Source organism: Nestor notabilis, unplaced genomic scaffold (assembly GCF_000696875.1).
Source record: "Nestor notabilis isolate BGI_N333 unplaced genomic scaffold, ASM69687v1 scaffold17518, whole genome shotgun sequence".
NCBI lineage: Eukaryota > Metazoa > Chordata > Aves > Psittaciformes > Psittacidae > Nestor > Nestor notabilis.
Window position 1 is genome coordinate 10533 of NW_009938928.1, and position 22582 is coordinate 33114.

The 22582-nt window shown below is 54.2% G+C and overlaps 1 protein-coding gene across 1 annotated transcript; it reads right to left on the minus strand.

Moving 5' to 3' along the window:
• Positions 1-1754: 1754 nt before the first annotated feature.
• LOC104409677 (retinoic acid receptor RXR-alpha) lies at positions 1755-16299 on the minus strand (the record flags this gene model as incomplete). The annotated part of the gene is made up of 6 exons (XM_010019610.1): positions 1755-1978; positions 5108-5213; positions 6812-6903; positions 7968-8100; positions 11345-11474; positions 16130-16299. Coding segments are annotated over 6 exons (779 nt in total), but the record flags the coding sequence as incomplete, so codon positions are not given.
• Positions 16300-22582: the final 6283 nt, after the last annotated feature.

Below are 22582 nucleotides of genomic sequence, written 5' to 3' on the forward strand. Positions count from 1 at the left end.
GTGACAAGGGGTGGGTGACAACCATGTCTCCTCAGAACCAGAGGTGGGCACTGCTCCATCCAGCACAACGATGTTTGAAGAGCCAGCTACAACCCACAGGGAGCAAGAAGAGAAATACCTTTGGGACCTAACACTGCTGTTGTAAAGCACAGAAGATACGAGAGTGAGGGGAAGCCCTTGGCCAACCACAGGCACCTCGTTCTTGGCTCTGAGCACCCCTTGCTGTGCCGGGACAGCCCAACCTGCCAAAGGGGGAAAACCCCAACATCCCTCACCACTTGCTCTGCTGGGTTTTGCTCTTAAACTCATCTTTGTGGTGAGAAACCCGAGGAAGCGAAGGGGAAATGCTCCCTGGCTGACCTCTCCCCAGAAAATCCCATCCCATGGGGTGTAGGCACATTCCCAGCACTGTGTCCCTAATCCCCCTCTCCCTGCTGTCACACCACGACACAAGGGAAGGACCATGCAGAAGCCAAGGTGTTGTCGGTGCTCTCAGCATCCCAGATGGGCCGGGAACGGGCCAGGGCTTCTCCTGCATCCCCCATCCATCCAGGATCCTCTCAGCTCCACAGCTAGGGGGAGAATCAGGGCAAGGTGAGCCCAGTTTTTGGTTCACCACTAATAAACAGCCACAATTACCAGCACTCCCACTAACTGATGCTTTGCAGTGTTCTGCTGGGCGCTGCTGAATCAACAGGAGCAGCCTCAGTGTGAGCTGGAATCCCCGTGCGAGGGGAGGGCTTGTGCGAGGCCAGGGCTCAGGGTGCTTCACTGAGCCCACCCCATCAGCTGGAAATGCCCCTCGAACCCCTCAAAACCAGGTCAGGACCCAAAGCCCAAGGAGGAGCCGTTGCTGACACACCAGCTCCTGCTGCTCCAGTGCAACAGCCCATGAAATCAAGCGTGGTTCTGGCAGGACAGGCTGGACCCAGACTTGGGAGCGGGGCTGTGCTGGGATGCTGGATGTGGTGCTGAGGGCTGGGGTCCAGCGAGACCCTGTGAGCTGGGGAAGGGCGATGCTGAGTCCCTGGCAGCCTTAAAGCAAATGCTGCAGCCAGCTCATGTCCATGTGGGCAGCTCCACAGCAGCGCAGAGGCATCTTCGGGAAGGGCAGCAGTGCCCGGCTGCCCCGGGGATGGCAAAAAGGGGGTTTTCAGGTGCTGGCGCCCATGGGACCCTCTGCAGGCAGGTGAGAGGGTGTCACCGTGTTACTGAGGGGGGATCCAGCTCAATCCCAATCTTCTGCTTTCACCTGGAAGGAGAAGGCTCTGTGCAGCCCCGGGTGACTCACGTGAGGCAGGGGCCGGGCTGGCTCTGCCCTGTGAAGGAACCACCGACGCTGCTACCAACAGTTACAGACCAAAAATAGAATTCTGCTTTGTTTTTTTTCTCTTTTTTTTTTTTCTTCTCTTTGTCAAAAGCTCCATCCTCTGAATAGAGCCAGCATCAACCGGCGAGTCCAACCGCTCCCCTCGCTGCCCAGGGCTGGGTGTCCCCATGTCCCCATCCCGCCCGGGGGGCGATGCTCACCCCACTGCAGAGCTGCCAGGGCAGGGTGCGAGCTGGGGCGGCGGGTGACAAGCTCTGTCCGCTCCCACTTGTCTACATGTAGCGCAGGGAACCAGCGAGCAGGTCTGGAGATGCAGCAGTGACAGCAAATGGAGCAGGGTGAAGGCGACGAGGAGGCGAGGACGGCGGTGGGGGGGTCCCCAGCTCAGATGGTGCCTCCAGCGCCAGGGAGAGGAGGCAGGGACGGGCTGGGCGAGGGGAGCAGAGGAAGGGGCCCCGCAGGACCCCAGCCGGGCGAGGGACTGACCCGGCAGCAGTTCTCTAAGTCATTTGGTGAGGTGCTTCCAGCATTTCCATCAAGAAGGTGTCGATCGGCGTGTCGCCTATTAGCTTGAAGAAGAAGAGGTGCTCCAGGCATTTGAGGCCGATGGATCGGAGGGCCGGGAGACGCAGCAGGAGTTTGGCAAACCTGGATGCAGGAGAAATGATATGGTCACACATCCCATCCACACCCCTGCTCTGACCCCCAAAGCTTCCTTGGCTGCTCCTGCTCAGCGGGGCTGGGAGTCAGACACAGCCTCTTCTGACTCCAAAGTCATGGAGCTACACCCAGAGCTGTGCAGAGGAATCATGAGTTACGTCCCCAGCCTTGAAGAGCAGGGCACCACGGTGGCTACTCACAACGCGCTGAGAGCTGAGCTGGAAGAGTCCAACAAGAAATGAAAAGCCATCCCTGGGCTAGAGAGCACCACTGGCTTCATGCACCTTCAGCATGGGCATGACCACTCAGTGAGCACCCCGAGATGCTCATGGGGTCCCTACACTGCAGCCATGGGGAGGAGGCACCATGGGGACAGCTCTCACAGGCAGAGGTGCAATCAGCTCCAGCAGCTCCATCACTGGTCCAGGAAAAGGGATGGAGGAGACGCCGAGTGGGGTTAGGGGGCACTTGGCTCTGCAATGCCCTTTTCCGGCAGGTACTGGGCACCTCCAGTCACCGTTTGGGCTGAAACCCCATTGACAACCAGGCTGGAGGCACCTCAGAGGTGAAGCCATTGGAAGGAGACAAGGGGTTTGACGCAAAAGCTGGAAGGAGCACTGCAAATCGGGGGGACACGGGGTGCTGCCCTTCTCCCTGCCCAGTGCAGGAGGCTGCAGAGCCAGAATAAAGTCACCAGCTCCTGCAAGGATGCCCTGGAGCACCCGGGGTACCCCCAGCATGCCAGCAGCACCCCAGGCTGTGGGACATCGCCCACCTGCACCCTGCCTGCACACAGCCCTTGCGTGAGCGCTCTCAACACGGGAAAAGGCTCTTCAATGGCCAGGAGTGTTTATTTGTTTTCAGTGCTGCACAACCAGGGCTTGAACATCAGCAAAGGCTGAGGCAGCGCAGGGAGAAGGGGCTCTCCAGCACACACACACACACACATATACACAGTTATTCCACATGCGTGCACACTTCTCTCTCCCTATTTTTTTTGCTGAGCTGGCGAGAACAGTGGGAGCGGAGCCAGGAAAAACAGCTCAGCCCTACCATCCCATTCAGGAAGTTTCGCTTTAAACCAAACCAGATGATGGCTCCAGCCCTGGGACACAGTTAACTGTGAGAGAACCGGCCCGCAGCACATCGTGCCAGGGCTGCAGCCCCGAGGGGAGGGCATCACCCCATGGAGCAAGGGGAGCACGGCTGGGTTGTTCCTAGGAACGCCCCCCTCCATCTCCCTGCTGCAGAGAGGTTCCCTTTATGGTGTTTACAAGGTGCTCACCAGCTCTCCATGGCCAGGACCAGGCTACAGTCACAGCCAAAGGGCACCTGAAGCAGTGGGAGCCAACCACTGGCCACAGTGAGGAGCAGGGCACCCACATCCGCCCCACCAGGCGTTTGCTCAACCACAGGAAGAACTTGTTTCCAGGCCCAGATGGGGATCACATTGTGCCATGAGACCAGGAGGATGGAGAGAGCTCCCGAGAGCTTCCTTCAGCTCTTGTGCAACTCTGGACTCCCAGCCCATGAGTTAACCCTCCTGAGGCACCTGGGCTCATTGCACCATTGCCCTGCACTGCAGAAGAGGTGGAGTTAAGGTCAGCAATGCCCAGACATGGCTCTCAGGACAGTCCTAAGCATGCAAAAACCTTTAAGGTCACCAGAAAAGGGTGTGATGATCACACAAGGAGGTCCCCAAACCAAGGTCATTCAAAGCTAGTGAGAGAACAAACTCCAGAGCCTCTGGTGCAGGTACCAGACCTGAAATACTGCCTTACACATCACTGACCATTAAGGCAAAGCCCTGTGGACCTGCTTTGGACTGGTGGCTCAGCAACTCTGTCACACACAGCAGCTTCATGGTCTGGCAGATGAGGACCAGGGCTGTCCCTGTGCCAGCCCCCTCCCAGCCTGCAGCACCGCGCAGCAGCGTGCGAGGGCAGCAGGGCTCAGCGGCGCCAGAGCTCATCCCAACAGGGAAATCACCCAGGAGAGCTGCTGGCCGCGATTCCCCAGGCAGCTCTCCCTGAGCCAGGTAGGGCTGGCTGCTCGCTGTGAGCCCCACGGGGAGCAGAGCTACTCTGAACCACCACAACAGCCAAAGTCCAGGGTCTGGATTTGCTTAGGAACTGCAATTTAATAATGCTCTTGGAAGAGGAATCGGCTTGAGAGTTGGCTTGAGGTGCACACAAACGCTGGAGAGGAGAGGTAACGGCCCCTGCTCTGTGCTCATCCTCACCACGTCAAACACATCCCAACTCCCTGAACAAGCCAGCCATAAACATCAAAAAGCCCCTGAACAGCCCTCTTGTTTCATGCACCAGCACAACGGTACCCAGATGGGGAGAAAATAAGTCCAATATTACTTCTGATGGCATGATGCACCCCCTGCATCCACTGCTATGAAAGCATCCTTTCCTCCATCAAACCACCCAGACAGGGACCGCAGGTGAGGTGTGAATCCCAGTTGCGTGTGTTGTTTTTCCTGGTATTCCCACCTCGGCAGCGACACGCACGAGCAGCAGTTTCCAGCGCTCTGCTTGGGTTCTCAAGTGACTGTCAGTAACTTAACTGGCAGTTGCCAGCTTCAGGCTGTAACTGGGAAAATGCGCCCACTCAGCTCCGGAGCGGTCCAGGAAAGCATTCCTAATTCCCCCTCCCATTCCCAGCTGGATTGAGGGAGGCGGGGAGGGGAGAAAAGAGCATCAATTGAGGCTTTCACTTCCCAGCAATGATGCTCATCTGCCACCGAAAATTAACTCCATGTGCGTCTGATTTTCACTGTGGTTTGTGCTCCAGGGTTGCCAAAAGGGAAATGATGCCCCTTCCCCCCGCAGCAGGGGCTCCCTGGGCTCAGCACTGACCCCATCCCAGCTGCATGTGCGGGAATAGAGACCCCTCTGCACTCACAGGGGACTGTCCAAGGACCTTCACAGCTGAAGCAGGCAGAAACGAGTGGTTTTCACTACAGAGACCTGCTCGCTACCAGGAGACATGGAAACAGAGAGCCCTGAATGGAAGGGACCCAGCATCCACACAGAGGTGCAGTGACCCCGAGGATGGCATTTGGACCCTGCCTGGGCTGCAGCACCCTTTGCACCACGAGTAACTCACCTCCCGGGCTGGTCGGGGTACTTGTGTTTGCAGTAAGCCTCCAGCGATGCGTACACCTTCTCCCGTAACGCCTCCACCTCAGCTGGGTTGGAGAGACCTTTTGAGTCTGAAAGGCAACAGAAGGACCATCAGCCAAAACCCTCCAGGCTTTCCAGGCAGGCAGGGACCCCCCCGTGCTCCCTCCATCCCTCCCAGGAAGACCCTGGCAGGGTGTGGATGTGAGGTCCCAACCCCAGGTATTTGTGGCTTTACCTAACACCTCCCTAGCAGCATTCAAGCCCTGACAGGTTTGCCTTGTGACTACAGCTCTGTTTTACCCTACCTCATACCCCGACCCCAACCATTCTGGCTCATTCCAGTGGGCAGAAACCCTCATTTAAAAGGATTAAGTCTCACTCCAGTCCTGTCCTTGTGGGATTTCTCCCTCCGAAGCACCGTGGCAGGGCTGAACGAAGAGCTGCTGCTCAGCAGGTCCCCCAGGAGCTGGTTTTAGTTGGGTGAAAGGGACAATCAAGCCATTGATATCCCCGAGCACACGTGCCATGGGAACCTCTCCAGATTCCCCTTCTTTTACCATATACGGCTAATCCCAAATTACAGACAATAAATTACTGGTGATTACAGGGAGGGGGGATGATAAAAAAAAAAAAAAAGCCAAGCAGAAAACCAAACCAAGCATCAGCACTAACCCCGGTGCAGCGCCTGGCCCGGGGCCGGTGGGAAAGGACAGAGCAGGAGCCGTGCTGGGGCGCAGACCACGCTCCTGCGAGGGCAGGGAAGGGGTGGCTGCATGTGGAGGTCTGTCCTTGGCTGCTCTGCTTTTGTTCTGGACTGACCCTCTCTAAAGCAGAGAGCCCCCCAGGAGAGCCCCCCAGGCATCCGCGGGCTGGCACTTTTGCCCCCAAAAACACTGGGGATAAGCCCTGGCACCCAACTTTCTCCTTGGCAATGGGGGGAAAAGTGCAGCAGCATGATGGCTCCTAGAGTCTGTAAAACTAAGCAAACTGCAGACAGAAACACTCACGTTCTTGTGTGTTTTATGAGCATATTTCATGCCTTTCACCCTCTCCAGGTCTTCAGAGGGCTTTTCCAGATACACAGTTAATAAAAGCCCTTGGATACTGAGGTTGGGGAACAGGACAATAATGTTCATGCTCTAACTTTGCTCTAATCCACACTTTTCTCCTAAAGGATATCCAAATTCTTTTTTGCTTCTATTCAGGGACAATTCCCTGAAGCACCAGAACTTTGTTTTTACAGAGTGGCTGTAAAACTGAAAATGGGCAGAGTGTGTGATGTGGATCGAGCCAAAGCCCCTCAAGCTCAGCAGAGAGCTTGGCTCCAACAGCAGCATTCACCATCTCCTTGGATGATCACAGCCGGATCCCAGCCAAGGCTGAGCCCTGCACAGGGAATATTCTGGACCATAAAACCATGCTGCCTTCTGCAAAGGGGAAAATACCCCTTGGGAAGGGAGGCCTGGAGAGCAACACAGGGCATGCACCCAGACCCATTCCTGGCCTCCAAAGGATGTGCTTGTAGGGTGGCAGATGCACATGCAGCTCTTCATTTGACTTCCATCTTTCTTGCCCTGCCCTTGGGAGCTGGGTGCCCTCAGTTATTTGCAGTGGAGCTTTATAGGTAAGAAAGGGAGCTATAAGGATGGAGCATCAGCCAGGAGAGGCGAGAAGGTAACGCATGTACCAGGGTTGAAGAGGACAATGGCTCGCAGGCAGCCTAGCTCTGTCTTGTCCATCTGCATGTCTCGCATTTTTGACACGAGTTCTGTCAGTACTCTGCAAAGGACACAGAAACCACAGGCGTCAGCATTGGAATGGAATGGGAACACCCAGGTGAGAGCCAGGGTGCCTCTGGGGCACAGGCAGTGAGGCCAGGAGACAGCGCTCGCTTAGACCAGCCCAGGATATGGCCTCTCATCCTGGATCAAAACCAGCTCATTAGGGACATGAATAGTTCCTGTGAGATACATGAGGGACCATAAAATCAGCTTCAACATTCACCCAGAGGCCCTGGCACCTGAGAGCTGCCTAAAAATAAGAAATACTAATAAAAGCCCCAACAGGTATCTCAAAGCAATTTCCTCTGCGGGAATTTTTATTGCTCCCTTTGCTCTTGCTGCAGGTGCTGGTCATGAAATATTTTCCATGGGTTTTCCTGTTGGATCCTGCAGTGAAGTCATGGTCCTGCACTTGTGACCTCACAGGGAACAAATGATGTCACCAGCTCTGAAGAACAATCTCCTCGCAAAGCAAAGGCACGAAGGTGATTCGGTTTTGACCGAGTCAAGTCTCGGGCAGAGGAATGAGCCGCTATTTAAACAGCGTATGGAGCCCCACCATGGGTCAAACTCCCTGGCAGTCTGGCTTTAGAGCCCCTTTCCCACAGCACACGATTAAAGAGCCCTCAGGATACGCACGTGGAACCTGCAGGTACTTTTGGTGCTTTTTCATTGTGAAAATAAAGTCACGTCTTGGTCCAATTAAAGATGAAAAGAACTAAAGGAGTGGCTTCCTCGTAACAGTAGAAGGCATCTGGACCCCATGAACGGGGCTTTGATTTGCACTGGGCAGCCTTCTCCCTGCCTGTTTTGGGCTGTTGGATTCTGCAGGTTTAAGAGGAGGGGTTTAATGCTGCCTGCAGCAAGGACCAAGACATGATGCGCCCATACACACCATGGGATGGACACGGCTCAGCCCGGGCTCCTCTGGCCATGATCCCACGTGCCAGAGCATCCCCATCCGAACCCTCAAGCAGGCTGCAACGCAGGGAACGGAGCAGCCTGGTGTGGGGATGGGAATGTCTGGGAAGGTGCGTGCCCAGCACCCGTCCCTCTGCCCACCTATCGAAGATGGCCCCGACGCCGGCGCTGTGCGCGCTGTTCCGGTGCACGTGCAGCCCGGTGGCGAGCAGGATCCCGTCTTTCACAGCTATGGAGCGGTGGGAGAAGGAGGCGATTAGGAGCTCGTTCCACCCTGGGGAGGAGAAAACAACCAAGGCCTGGGTTAGAGCCATGGGGTGCTCAGTGGGATCAGGAATCAGCAATATCACCTCCCTGGTGCCAAAAGCAGAGGAGGAAATGGCTCAAGAACCACCTTTGCTGGATCAATATGGGAAGGGAGCGGGGAGCCACCCCCTTCTTGGATGTCAGGGAAGGAAAAAAACATTAAGGCACAAATGCACTAAAAATACATGGCTAATAAAGGAAGCAGCTTCCTCTATAAACCTCGCAGGCACCAGAGCAAACAGCTCTGCCCCGCTCCTCTCACTGCGAGCCCTGCGTTCCCCGCCACCCTGCGTGCCTCCGAGCTGTTGGAGCCCTGTTAACGCTTTTTGTCACTACCTGGGCTCGCTGTCAGGCCATAATGGGCACACAAGTTCAGTGTCCATTATTCAGCTATAAATCAGGACCATGAAAACTCTGCTTGCAGGTTTGATGCTTCTGCCATACACATACAGGCAGTGATCACCTCTCCTCTCCTCTCTCCTGCTGCTGTACAGGGAAGTCCCACATCCATGACTGCTCCACTAACAGCTTTCCATAGCAGCTTGGAAATCAGCTTTTATCTTACTAGTTACTGGACATGGTACTTCAGGAGATGGGAAAACACATCCTTTGAGCCTGGACACCATGGGAGCTTGTTACAAATGGGGAAGGGAGGGAGATGTGACCTCCCTCCCCACCATCCAGTGCCCTTCCTAATTCAACACTTCTTCATTCCCAGCCGAGTTCAAGAATGCCTGAAACAAACCCACAATATAAGAAATGCTGCAAAGTTTGAAGGCTGGAAATTTTGGTGACTTTCAGCCAGGAGAAGCATCTTCAGTGCGACAAGATGGACCTTCTGCAACACTCATCATGTGGCTGGTTTACCCGGCCTAAAGATGTTCTGGGGTCCAGAAACATCAGGACATTTGATGGTATTTTCTTTCCCATGTTGGAGAAGCAATACAACAACATCCTTCACCTCCTCTCCTGCCACAGCAACGTCTTTTCTCACTGACTGAAATAAACACAAGGTCCCCACGTGCCATATTTACCTACTGCCGCAGAGATGGGCTGTGCCATGAGGAATGTTGACAAGGAATAAAGTTCTCTCTTTCCTAAGTGGCCACAGGATGTTTCCACCCCAGTCACGGGAACATCTATTTGGCTATTGGCTGGGTGAGGCCTGGCGCCCGCAGAGGGATTGCAACACTGTGGAACCCAATGGGACAGGAGAGGATGTGGGGCTGCACCAAGGACTGCAGAGCTCTGCAGTTGAACAGCACCTCCCAGAGCCAGACGCACAGAAAGGGCCATGGGTGCCTCCCACCAGACCCACATCAACTCCTCCAACCAACAGGAACCAGGGCTGGTTCACGTCCCTGGCTCACAGCATCCCTCGGTGGCACCAGCGTTCTCAGCTCTGCCCTGACTCTCAGCCACCACCCATCACCCTCCTGCCGCGGCTCCGCGCAGCTCCAGTGGAGCTGAATCCAGCCTCTGGCTTGCCAAGGATACATGGAAGTGGTGAGGCTGCAGGGAGCTGCCAGCATCTGTGCTGGGCTTATTCCAGCTACAGAGCAATGGATTAATCAGCATCCTTCAGCTGAATTATTCCCAATTAGAGCTGGGATGTTTCAGCTGAAATGGGGAACCTATTTCTGCCCAGTGCTTTTAACCAGAGCATCCTCAAAGAGCTGACGAGATAAAAGCAAGCAGGAAAAACTAGGGATAACCACAGGCAGAAAATCTGAGTTAGGAATCAAACAAGTCTACCCAAAGGGTCTTGCATTTCAGGCCAAGCTCTGGAGAAGCAGAGCAGACTCCTTTGACTGTCAAGCAAGGTAGCTGCAGCCTCCAGGGATGCTCTGGCTCCTCTGGCCTGGGGAAGGCACCTGGCAGCACAGTGACCATTGTGTTAATCCATCCCACCCCCAGGTTTCCCCACCAGCCCTAGAAAATGAACTGCAGCTGCAGATGTGGTGCTCAGCATCCTTTGCCAGGCTGGCCGCACTGCAGAGAAAACATCAGGTTATCCCTGTCTCAGCCACAGCATGCTTGGAAACAAGAAAACCCAGAGAAAACAGGCTTCAGAAGCTGGGTTTCCTTCTCCTCCAGAAAGCTCAGAGGGAAGGTTTCTAAATGATTCAGGATGAGAGGAAAGCTGCTGCTGGCCCATGCAGAGACGCACACTCGGCTCAGCTCTGCCTCCAGGGACGCACGGCTGAGCCACACCGATGCTCTCAGCTACATTTAATACTTCAATATTTCATGGGCAGCTGCTCTCCACAGGCCACTCACCCCACTCAATAATAGATGGAGCCCCTCGTTACTTGGGGGGGTCACCTGAGGCCCCAGCAGTGATGCTCAGAGCAGGGAGCCCATTGGAGCCGCTCCAGCTCAGCGCCTCATGGCCACGGGGTCAGAGCCACCACGAAACCCGGGACGGGGTCTGCAGCCTCCTCTCCTCCTGCCCCACAGCAGCAGCTTCATCTGTCCTGCTGACAGCTTTTCTTCCTCTTTAAGGGAGCATCAAGCCAAAGCCTTTTTAATCACTTATCTGCTGATTGGAGCTTTGCAAAGAGCTTCATGCCTAAAACACACCCTCATCGAGCTCTGCTCTTGATTTCTTGCCCTCCCTGGTCTGCGTGTACAACCTGCCAGCAGTAGGAGCCTGTATTTACTCAATGGGAGAACCTTTTTGCAATGAACTGCTCTTCACCTCCCAAAGCCCCTGCTCCTGCAGACCCCCTGCAGCACAGGGGAACTCAAAATAAGCCCAGAGAACCCCATGTTCATCGTGGTGGGAGGGAGAGGCAGGCGATGCCTCTCTCCCCTTTCTGGTTTTCATTATGATCAAACTTTTGGGTCTGATGAAATCTCATGGAGACCCCAAGCACGCTTGGTCTTTCAAGCCTCAGCTTGGGAAGAAGTCAGTGTGTGGCTGCCCTGGTTTAACCACCCTGTGCACATCCCAAGCTCCTTGCCCATCTGAGATGAAGCCAGGCCATTCTTCAGCTGATTGGCAGCTGGTGCAACATTCTGGATCACATTCAGCAACACATCCCTTGGGGCTTTTTAAATCCTGTTTAGCAATTGAATTATCAGAGCCTATTACTCAGAATCATTAATGGCTTTCAAGTGGCTGGGACCTAAATCTAAGTGTGATCCCATCACTGGTGAGATGCAGCATTCCTACATCCCAGAGCCCCACAGGGATGCTTCCCACTCACCTGCTCTAAGCAAGATGACCTGGTCGTCCAGGGGCAGCTCTGAGAAGTGGGGGATCCTCTTGGCCCACTCCACCAGGGTGAAGAGCTGTTTGTCTGCTGCCTGGCATATGTTTGTCACTGGGTCGTTGGGCTGCCAAGAAAAGGATATGGAAAAGTTGGGAGAAGGCAGAGCAAGGAGGAGAGGAGAGGCTGGGGGAGCAGCCGAAGGAGTTTGCTGCCTCCCTGCTGCAGGGAAGGACCCTGAGGTCGGGAGTACCTAAGAAGTATCAGTCACAGGGAAAGGATGTGACTTGGCTTCTCCACCAGGACTGCAGAGACCCAGCATCCATCACACTCACTGATGGACCAAGCGAGCTCCAGCGTGGGGAAGGGCAGGCTCCCTGAGCCAGCATCTCCTGCTCCACAAACCAGCACCGGGTGGGCATTGAAGAAAAACAGAGAAAACCCCTCTCCTTTGAAATACTACCCTGGAACAAACCCCATCTGCTCTCAAGGAGGACAGTCAGCCTAAACACACCAAATTCCTGTTTAAAGGAACTGCTAACAGCTCAAGTGGGCTCGTGATTAGGAATTGGAAGAGCCTGTCTAAGCCTGGCCAAGACAGACCTCGCTAGTACAAGTGTGTGTATAGGGTTTACCTCTCCGGACAGGGATGTAAGAGCCCCTCCACACGTCCCGCTGTAATCCCTGCTGATACCAAGCAGCTTTGATTGCACGAGTATTTTTCTACCATGTCCTTAAAGGAGCAGTTTCCCAACCAGAGGAGGAGTGTTTACTTCACCCCTGGATCATAGGGAGAAGGGTGTGAATGTGGAGGCAGAGCAGACACAAACACCAGTGTAACCTCTCGCTCCTGTGAGCCGTGGTTCCACTGGGACAAGGCTGTTCCTCATCCGGAGCTGGCTGCGCTCTGGGAACGCTCCCCCGGGCTGGGCAGACCACGCTGCTGACTCCCATTCCAGCCCCTCTGCTGTCCCCTGGCAGCAAACACAAACTCTGGGCCAACATCTCCCATTCTCCAGGCTTAAAATACCCAGGGTCTGGCACACTGAGGCGTACCCGCCTGCAGAGCCTTTTCACCTGCTCCGGGCAGAGATGGATGGGGATGGGAATGGGCTCAGGTTCAGCTGTGCAGCCCAGGAGCATTGCTACCAGGATCATCCCTCCTGCTCTGCCTGGCTCCAGCAGCTCCCCAAGGGTGCAAGGGCAGGGGGGTCTCACTCCAATAGAGCTAGGTCTTCCCTACAGAAGGGGATGTGAGCAGGTACTGGGCTTTTCTATGGGAGAGGGAGATAAAAGGGGATTTCCTCTAGACAACAGGAAAACCCTAAAGTGGGTGTAAGAGCCTTGCAGGGTTAAGTGTTTCGCTGGAAACACAGGGAATGTTGGCATTCAGAGGCACCTGCAGGAAAGGTGAGGGGACACCCACAGCCAAGGCTATAGGAACATCACTGACCTCAAGTCATCTAAGCAGGCAGGTGAAGAACCCTGTGTCCCATCTCCCATGGGATGGAGACATGAATTATGGGAGACCCCGTGCTCTAGGAGAACCTGACCCATGGAGCACAAGTGGCTGCACACCCCATGAAAGGATTATTTTGGGGAAGTTGGATGCTTTTGCCAAAGCTTTGCTCAGGGGTTGCCTCTGGGCAGGTTGTCCCTGTCTCCAGGACTTGCCCTGATGCAGCAGGCGGGTTGATCACCGCTGCTCCGCAGGCAGCACACACTGTACCTGGCCCTGAGCAAGGGGCCCAGCCTTCAATGACACCTCGGATGGCAGTTCCTGGAACCACCTCGCTGCTTCCTGGCAGAACTTAATCACCGCAGCCCGAGCGGCAGCTGAAGGTGTCATCGCCGAGAGGGCCCTGCCTGTCCCCAGGAGGGATCTGCGCCGCTGGACACCCTCCCCGTGCACCGTAAGCAAAACCCTCCTGCAGTAAATAGCAAGGGCACAGTGCCGGAGTGTGACAGGAGGAAAGGACACGCGGGCACCTGATCCCGCTGGAAAACCGGAGCTTGGAGACAGCTTCCAGAAAAGGGTGACTTGAAACCAAACGTTCAAAGGCCAATTAAGAGCTAATGGGGACAGCAGCTCTCAGTTACAGGCTTTGCCTTTCGGTGGCCAGGAGCCCGTCCGAGGTGGTGCTTAAGGCTGCAGGAGCCTGGCTCTGCAGCTGCTGGGACAGAGGGAAACCCATCCTCACACCCACCGTGCTGCCCAGGACAGGTACCTGCCGAGGGTGAGACCAGCTCTCCAGGGACAGGGATCACACACAGGCTGGAGGCTTCCTGGGACACAGCATGGAGGAATCCTGCAGCCCTGCTTGATCTCAGCTCATAGGACCCTCCCCAAGGGTCCACCCCTCCACCAGGGTCAGCATCCCAACCATCATCAGCCCTTTGGAGCAGCTGAAGAGCTTTTATCAGGGCCTCACAGGTGCCATTAATTCAAGTGAGTGTTTTAGTGATTGATGGTCATCGAAACACCGGGTCTTGGTACCCTCCCACCACTCAAAGCAGGAGGAGAGCAGTTTGCAGGGGCAGATCCCCCTGTCTTAATTCCTTTCTGCTGGCTCAGTGTCCTGCCTTGTCCGTGCCACTTACACAGGTCCCACCCCACTGTACTCCCCATTCCCAGACCTGCATTATTCAAACCATGAACACATGCCACCCTCTCTGCTGTCAGTCAAGGTGTCAGGAGAGAGGGTCCCCTCCACGCTCCCATGCTCAGTCTCAGAGCAGCACGCTTTGTCAGCAATGTGTTTAGATACCGGGGCTGCTGGATCAGCTCATGGGGGCAGCCCCCCTGCCCTTCCTCTGACCAGCCCTGGGGACTGTGCTGAAGCCCCACACTGGGGTGGAAGGAAGTGGTGCCAGCGCCAGCCTGGCCAAGCGGAGAGCCCAGTGCTGGGATCTCTGCTCTCGGACCAGCCAGGGCACCAGGAGGTGACAGTGACACAAGAGCACCTGCGAGAGGAGGGTGTGAGCTCCAGCAGCACGTGCCACCCCCCGTCCAGCCTGGCACAGCCCGGTGGGGACATCCCCACAAGCGCTGGAGCCCTCCAGCTCTGGCTGTGCTCAGTGCAGATGGGTAAGCGCAGGGGCACAAATAAAAGGAGCTAACTTGGTGCAGGCTCATAGGAAACAGCTCGAGGTTTACCCCGTGTCTATCAGCCTGCCTTTCCCTCGCAGAGGCTCCCAGGGGAGGGCTGGCAGAAGGCAGCTCCTCCGTCTTCCTTCACCTCATCCGGTGGCCTCGTCACTGTGAGCTGCTGATCTCATACATCTGCTCATCGACAGAAGCTGCCTGACAATAACAGGGCATTTCAGCGAGCCTCCCGCTTCTATTTAGATGCAGCACACATCCTTGTTCACAGTAATGCGTGTTGAATTATGCAGGAACCAGCTTTCAATTTGCTACAAGAGGCTGAGGAGACGCAGTGCCAGATGAAGCCATTTATTTCAGCTCACTCTCTGGGGTTTGTGTTCAAGGCAGCACAACGCTGGCTGCAACTCCCCTCGAGCCTTTTCAATCCTGATGGCACCAGAGCCCCTCACTAACCACTGCAGAGCTGTCCCCTCCAAAAAGCCCCTTGCAGCTCCATGGTGATGGGACCCTCAGCTGCAGGGCATCGCTCCCAAATGCAGGTGAGTACCATGGCCCTGGATCTGCTTCTGGAGAGCTTCCCTGAGGCATTGGCTCCATCCGTAGCAGGAAGCCTTATGCACTGAAAGCTCTCATCCAGCAAACCAGCCACAGTGTCTTTGTAAGTAAAGGCTAAAAAGAGCATCCCATTGAGGCAGTCAAGGCTTGGACTCCTACACGAGCAGCCTGACGCTGGGATCTCCTGTCAATCCCTGCCAGAGAAGGTATTCCTGGCTCAATCCTCCAAGCCTCATATAAAGAAAGAGATAAAGTATTATTGTAGCAGCAAATAAATACTGCAGACTCCTCACTAGACTTGCTGGAAATAGCTGCATTTCATCATCCCAAGCCCGGAGACACCAAGCACAGAGCAGTAGGAATTGCAGAGGGATACTTCAGTACATGACCCTGCTCTCGGGGTTAGCTCACAGAGCCCAGCTCTACCTGTGCCCCCCAAGGGCTGTACTAGCCTGGGCAGCGAGTACTTTCTCTGTGACAGGGCTCCTTATGAGGGCTTTGCATAGGCTTTATCCCAGAAACAGGGTTTCAGATAGGCTGGTTCTCACATTCGGAGGCAGCTGCTTTGCAGGGAGGCTTTTCATAGCCAGGCTATGACCTGCTGATACAGGAATCTCTTAGGAAAGGGACCAGGGCAGTTTCCCTCATCACAGCTACTCACTCTTCTTCCATTTCTCTCGTGTGCACAAAGTCCTGTTAGAGCCCAGATGCCTCAAGCAGGCCCAGTTAAAATACAAACTCGTAAAGGGGACGGGAACTTGAAAGCAAACTTCTCAACAACGTTCTCCAGCTTTTCCCTTCTTGGAGCCCAGCAGCTCTATAATTCTGCATCTGAAGAGTCACACCCGGATTTTACAGCTCTTATCTCCCTGCACTTCAGCCACACGGGTCTGTTTGGTGGCTTGACAGGACTCTGAGCTCCCCGAGCACCGGGTGCCTTCCTGCCCTCTAGCACTAGGGGCTGTTGACTAAACTAGAAGCTCCACTGCCGGGGTTTGCGCAGGGGCAGGGCTTGGTGTTCACCTGAGCTGCTGTACTTGTGCCATGTCATCCTGATGCCCCACAAGCCACCCCTTCCCTCCCGCGTGCCCGGGCTGGGGCCAAGGGGAGCGGTGCCTCACCGAGCTCGGCGTCAAGCCCATGTTTGCTTCAATGTATGTCTCTGTCTTTGGCTCCACCGCGAGTTCAGCCTCCAAGATCTTCTCCACGGGCATGTCCTCGTTGGCGCTGCTTGTCGACTCCACCTCGTTCTCGTTGCGGTCCTTGCCCCGCTGCCGCTCCTCCTGGACAGCTGGAAGGGGACAGAGAAGGGACAGGGTCAGTGCAGGGCTCCCGGCCGTGGTGCCACAGCTGAGCTGGGCCACAGAGCTCCATGGAGCTCCAGGCGTTACTTCACCATGAACCCAAAGCATCCTCAGACCTGTGGGATCACACAGACACCCACCCAACCTTCCCACCAGTGTGGTCAGTGGGTCTCGGGCATGGCGAGGGAGGCTCCTGCTCAGACCTGGAAACTCCCCTCTGTGCAGAGGGAGAGGTCCTGGAACAAAAAGGTTAAAGACAAATGACGAAAAGCAAAGCAAGTCACTGCGGGAGAGGGAAACGGACGGGTGAGGTGACAGCATAAGGGAATCCTAAAGAAAAGAGAAATGGGTCAATTTAAAGCTAAGTCCAGAGTTCAACCATCTTCTGATCTTGTCAGCGCTATATCTCCATGGATGTCATGTCATGCATCTAGTTTCCTGGTCCAGCAGTGATGCTAATGGTGGGGATGCCACCAGCAGGACGGTGGTACCGCGGGACAGGAGCTGGAGCAGGGATTGCAGTAGGAGCTCCATGCAAACCACCATCTTGCCTCCAGGCAACTCTAACCAGACAGGGGAGACCTGTCCCAGATCCTGTGTGGTAGGAGTAATCCAGCCAGGAGCACGTCACATGGTGGTGAGTAAATGTCTGAGCAGTGCAGAGATGAAAAACACTTATTAGATGCTAATAAAATTCTCATTAATGGTGTCCCTTTGAAGCCAGCACACGCTTCCCTAAACCTGGGAAGAAGCTTTTTGCAGACAGTTCCATTGGTAACTATCTCCTCCTCAATCATCATGTCCATAACCCAAATCACACACTCTTCCACACACCGCTGTTTCCCACAGTACATTTTCAGCCCATTCTAGCTGAGAACAGCTCAAGCAACAGGAGTTTCCATTCCTGGTCATGAGAGACAACTCCCAGCTCCCTATTGAGGACTGAAGGAAGCATTCCTTAATGTAAAGGGCTAACCTAACACCTTCACCTCTCTGCTGAGTTTGAAGCTGGTTATGTGATGCTAAGCAGCAGGGCACAGACACTGTGCCAGGGAAATCAGAGCCGTCTGTAACACTAAAGGCTTTTTAGGGAATCAGTGGGACCATGGAACATCCCTGATTGTTCTGCCCCAGCCAGGTGAGCTGCTGTTGTCCAGAGGTTGGGTTCATGCCGTGGCTTTTCTCCATCTCAAACAGATTCTGCTCTTCACTGCTTCAGGCCAGCATAAAATCCTGCTTAAATTTCTCCCCCTACCTCTACTCCTGCTTTCTCAGTCATCAAAAGGCTAGAAATCCTTGCTTAATGCCAACCCTTCTTCAACAGCACAGATGCACCAAAGCTCCTCTGGGCACAGTAGGAGAGATAAAACACCTACTAAATAACAGAAAAGCCTGAGAGAAATGCAAACCCTCAACAAACAGGCTTTTAGAAAATGACTTAAATGCCAAAGACCTGATCACAGTCACAGCAGGGCTCAAGGATAAAGGTGCAGCACGTGAGATCAACCTCCTCCACCGCTGGGACCAATCCACTGGGAAAGGGTGTTAGTCCAAAAGACACATCCTCGTGTAGATCTGCCAGTGAGCGAGCTGGGCACTGGGATGTGTGGATACGATGCAGGACATCTGCCCAGCCCTGGCTGGATGGAGCTTTCAGGGATGCCTGCGAGGCAGCAGCTCCTCTAGATGCTGAACCAGTTGCAGATGTGATTTTCTCTCCCTTTGGGAAGCTCAAGGAATGAAGAGGAAACAGCTTCACTCTTCATGTGAGCAACAGGTTCAGTCCTGCAGCAGCTCTGTGCCTGGCCTTGGGGTGCAGCCACCGGTGCACACATGCACTCCCCTCCGATGGGCACCTTCCTGTCACCATGTTCATCCAGATGGGGCACTCCCTGAGTCCCTCTGCAGCATCCGGAGGTTGAATTCATTTCAAACCTTGTGTTTGCACTCCCCTGTTTCAGATTGACCTGGGGTGGCAAAGCCCAACACACCCGAAAGCCGCAGGGATTTGCAGTCACAGCCCGTGGTAGATGTCTGCAATTTACTGCAATCAGGATTTCCCCGCTGACGCCCTGAGCTGGTGCTCCTTGGTGGAGATGCTGAGGAACACATCACCATTTCAGAAGAGAATGGGGACTGTGGTTCTCGAAATGGAGGAAAAAATAGGAGGAGGGGAGGAGGGGAGGAGGAAGGAAAGAAGGAGCAAGTATTCAAAAGCAAATCAGCTTTATTTTAGTTTAAATTATGCAATATGGGATGTTTGTGTGAAGGAACATCTTCAGTAGCGAGGAGAGCCCTCACCATTAACACCTAGCATCATATCACTGGAGTCTGCTCCCCACTCCCACTGGGATTAGTCAACCCACGGTGGAGATGACAAATACATTTTTCCCATGGATTTGGTTTGGGAGCTGCTTTCTTTGTGCCTTACTTATTTTATTTATCTTTTAAAAAAGAGAACTACAATCGTGGCAGCTGCACAGCAGCTTCTCTGGTAATACTGAAATGGGAATACCTTGTTCTTCTTGGCTTCCCAGAGGTCCTGTGCGCCGGGATGGATGGTGCTCCATCCCTGTAACACAGTAAAGTTTAGAAACAATGATCATTATCTCAGTTGGCTCTTGTTGCTTCTGCTGGATCTTTCTCTTCCATTCATGGAAGCTGTAAACTCACAGGCTAAAGAGAAAAATCCAGCGGGGTTCTGCCACTGGCTCCTCCAACCCAAATTCTCCCCTGTGGCACAATCACTGTACCTTGTCTGTGTATTATACAAGGTGCTTCTCCCTCCTGTGTGACACGGACCCCTCGCAGGGTTAGCAAGGACAGGGCACAGAGTGGCAGTGCAGGGAGCGGGTTCTGCTGCCAGCTCCCGTCTCTTGCTCCTCATCCACATCCTGCTGTGACTGAGCCCTTCTGCTTGGCTGGGTGGGCAAGGAGACATCCAGCTTCTGCTCAAGAGGAGCTCAGGAAGAGGATTAACTGCAGAGTGCCTGTGATAACAAGGCACTTGACAGTGTGACCTACAAGGACCTCTCCAAACCTCATCTGGCTCTCCTGCTCTCATTGCAGTAGAATGGTGATAACGAGGTAAAGGGCTGGAGAACACACAACAGGAGGGACAGGCTGGCAAGAGGCCTGCAAGGCCAGTGTGACCCTCCTGTCTCCCATCACACTCAAGTACTGCCTCAGCAGATGGGTTCGTATGGACAAACTATGGAGCTTGCCCGGGCTGCATGCAGGAAGCCATGGAGAGGAGCCCATGTCCTTGTCCTCCTACCTCACCACTCAGGCTGCAGGAGTTAGGTGAGATCTGCTCTTAGGACGATGCTGTTCCAAGATTTTCCTGGTCATGAGGGTGGCACAGCACTGGATCAACACTGTGGATCTATTCACCTTCAGTGCAGCAGGTGAGCCAGACCTATGGCTTGCTGCAACCCAAAAACTCTCTCCTGAGAGGCAAAGCCATCCCAGGCTGTTGGCACCCCGTCCCCACACCGTGCCTTCAGGGATGAGCTTCCCCATGCTCTCCTGTGCTCCCAGCTCTGCCAATGCTTTTAACGTTGCTCAAGGAGACTCGTGTGGTTGCAAGGGTTTCTACTCTGATTTTCTTAACGCAAGGGAAGCATTTAGACCTTGCAATCCACTTGAGGAGAAAAAAAGCTGTTGTAGTCCAAGAGCTGCGCGAGGCAGCCCCACCTCCTCCAGCTATGCTTCAGCCGAGCCAAGGACAGAAGCCTGTTTTCCATGGCACCTGATGAAGAGTGTTATTCTGCTTGATTTGGCCTGTGCTTGCCTCAGGCTGGTTGCTGTCGTTTTTCATCTCGAGCTTCTCCAACCCATCTGCATTTCCCCAGGCCATGGCACAGCAAGAGACGAAGCCCCATGTGTCAAGACCACTTCTCTCTTTAAGAACCAAATCGTGTCATCCCATGGATTGCAGATGAACCCCAGCTGCCCAGGTCCAAGGGCTGATGTGCAAACATGCCAGACCCATCCTCTGCCGGTGCACACATCAACACTGGACTCCTTGCTTTTGCTCGTGGTGCAGCATCTGATGGCTAAACAAGCTGACCAAACCAACCAGTGCCTGGTGCAGTTGAGCAATGAATGTTCCAGCTGCTGGAGAAGAATAAGCTGCTCCTGAGGCCCTGGAGAGGGCTTGGAGATGCCGAGAAACCACCGCAGCATCCTCAACTCCCACCACTGCATCAGGAGCCTCATGATGAGCACTGTCACTGTGCTGTGAGCCCCCAGAATCCCAGTCCTACAGCAAAAGTTCTTTCCTTCCTAAGCCTCGGCTGCTGCAGGGAAACCCAATTCTGTGACCTGCAGACTAATCAGGTGTTAAAAGGAGAAGCCTGTCAAGTGCTCACTCTGCTTTTAACGCCTGGTCACAGATGCCACGCGGGCGCTGGCAGCGGGTCCCCCACACCGGCCACTGCAGGGCCATGCTCAGCACCGGCTTTTGTGCCAGAGAAATGTTAACAAGGGCAGGAAGAGGCCCAGAGGGACAGGATTTTCCACCAAGAGCCCCCGTGGGTAGCAGCATTACAGGCTCATTTGTTTGCTGGGAGAGACATGGAGGCAACAACGGCTCCTAATTATCACTTACTATTAATACAGATATGTGCTTGTTTCTGAGATGAAAATCCATCCATCCATCCAGGAACAATAGCGTGATGACTGGCTGGGGTTTGGCTCTTCTCATGGGGAAGGATAATTCACTCCCACCAAAACTGGACGGAATGGGGTTTTCTCTGGGGGACAGACCCAGCATCTGGAGCCCCTGGGCACAGGGAGCCCAGCACCAACACTCAGCCCAGTCCTTGAGGATGAACAGAAGATGCACTTTTTCGCCTTGGCTCTCCCGTTCTTCTTAGCACACTCTGATCCTTTCCCGCCTTCATCCCTTTTGCTCCTTGCCATTCCGCAGCAGATGCAGAATCTCCAAAGCAAAGTGATGACGATGCTTTCCACACTCCAACATGCCCCCACATCACCAGGGCTCACCACCCTCCTCCTGGAAAGCCCAGAGGCTCTGGTGGCCTCCAAGACCCAAACCTGCTCAGTCTTCTCCGAGCCTGCAGGTGGGTGCTGGCTGGAGGGGTTTGGGGATTTCTGTTTCACTACTGGTGGGATATATTTGGCTCTGCTGCCTCTTATAAAGCTTCATGTTTGCTGGGCATCACCAGCATCTTGCCCGAGGTACCTGTTCGTATTGAAAACACCACCCAGCCAAGGAAACCAATCCAGTGTTTCCTCTGCTCTGCTTTCGTTGTGCCTTTTTTTTCTTTTTCAGAGATGCAGCTTTCTGCTGCTTCAAACAACCTCAAAAGCTGAGACACAAGAAATAAACAGTGTTTTCTACAACATTTTTCAATTAAATGCTGCATTTTTTTTAAGAGAGGCAAAACAATGTAACTTCAGAGTGCTCAAAAGTGGATCAAAACCTTTGCATGCAGCGAGTCCACATGGGGAACAGCTCTGGAAAACAGCAGCAGAACTCATGCGCTCACTTCCCTCTCCCAGCCAGACCCTGTGAGGTTGAAGCAAACAGCAGCATTGCTAAAGCAACGAGAGAAAACCATAAACCAAGCCCTTCCCTCAACCTAAGAGCATCCTCAAAAACAAAGAACAAGCTCAGCATCATTTCACCAGCTGGTTTAAAGGCAGCGCTTTAAAAGGATATAAGAAACAAGCTCATTAAGCTGAAAGACATTTTCCATTCCAAAATTATTACTAAAAATAACTGTGCTCCTGACCTCTGCCGCTTCGCCAGGGTACAGCCACTTGCCTGCTTTTACATTCACTTGGACAGAGGGTTGGAGACCTGAATTCCTGCCCCTTCTCCCCAGACTCTTCTCCTGTTGATCCCCAGAGATGCTGTGGGAGCTGGGATGGCTCCAGCGCCGGGGATGGAGTGGACGCCTGGCCAGGGCAGGGGATCAGCAACACAGTGGCTGCTGTGTTGCTGCAGGAGCTGAGCTCGAGTCACTCTGGGTTAAACCAGGGGGAACCCTCAGTCCCTCTGGACTTGGTGATGTATCTGAGCAGCTCCAAGCTGCAGTCTGGAGTCACTGCCTGTGACGCTGCAAGTCAAACCCCTTCCAGGTTAAACCCCACAGCTCAACAAGAGGGAGAAAACCAACCCACAAACACAGGGGGAAGGGGAAGAATTATCCCAGGCTGTGAAGTTTAATGAGGTCTTGAGAGATCAGGCAACCAGACAGAAGATGTCCTGGATCCTCAGAGCACGACTCTGGATCATGG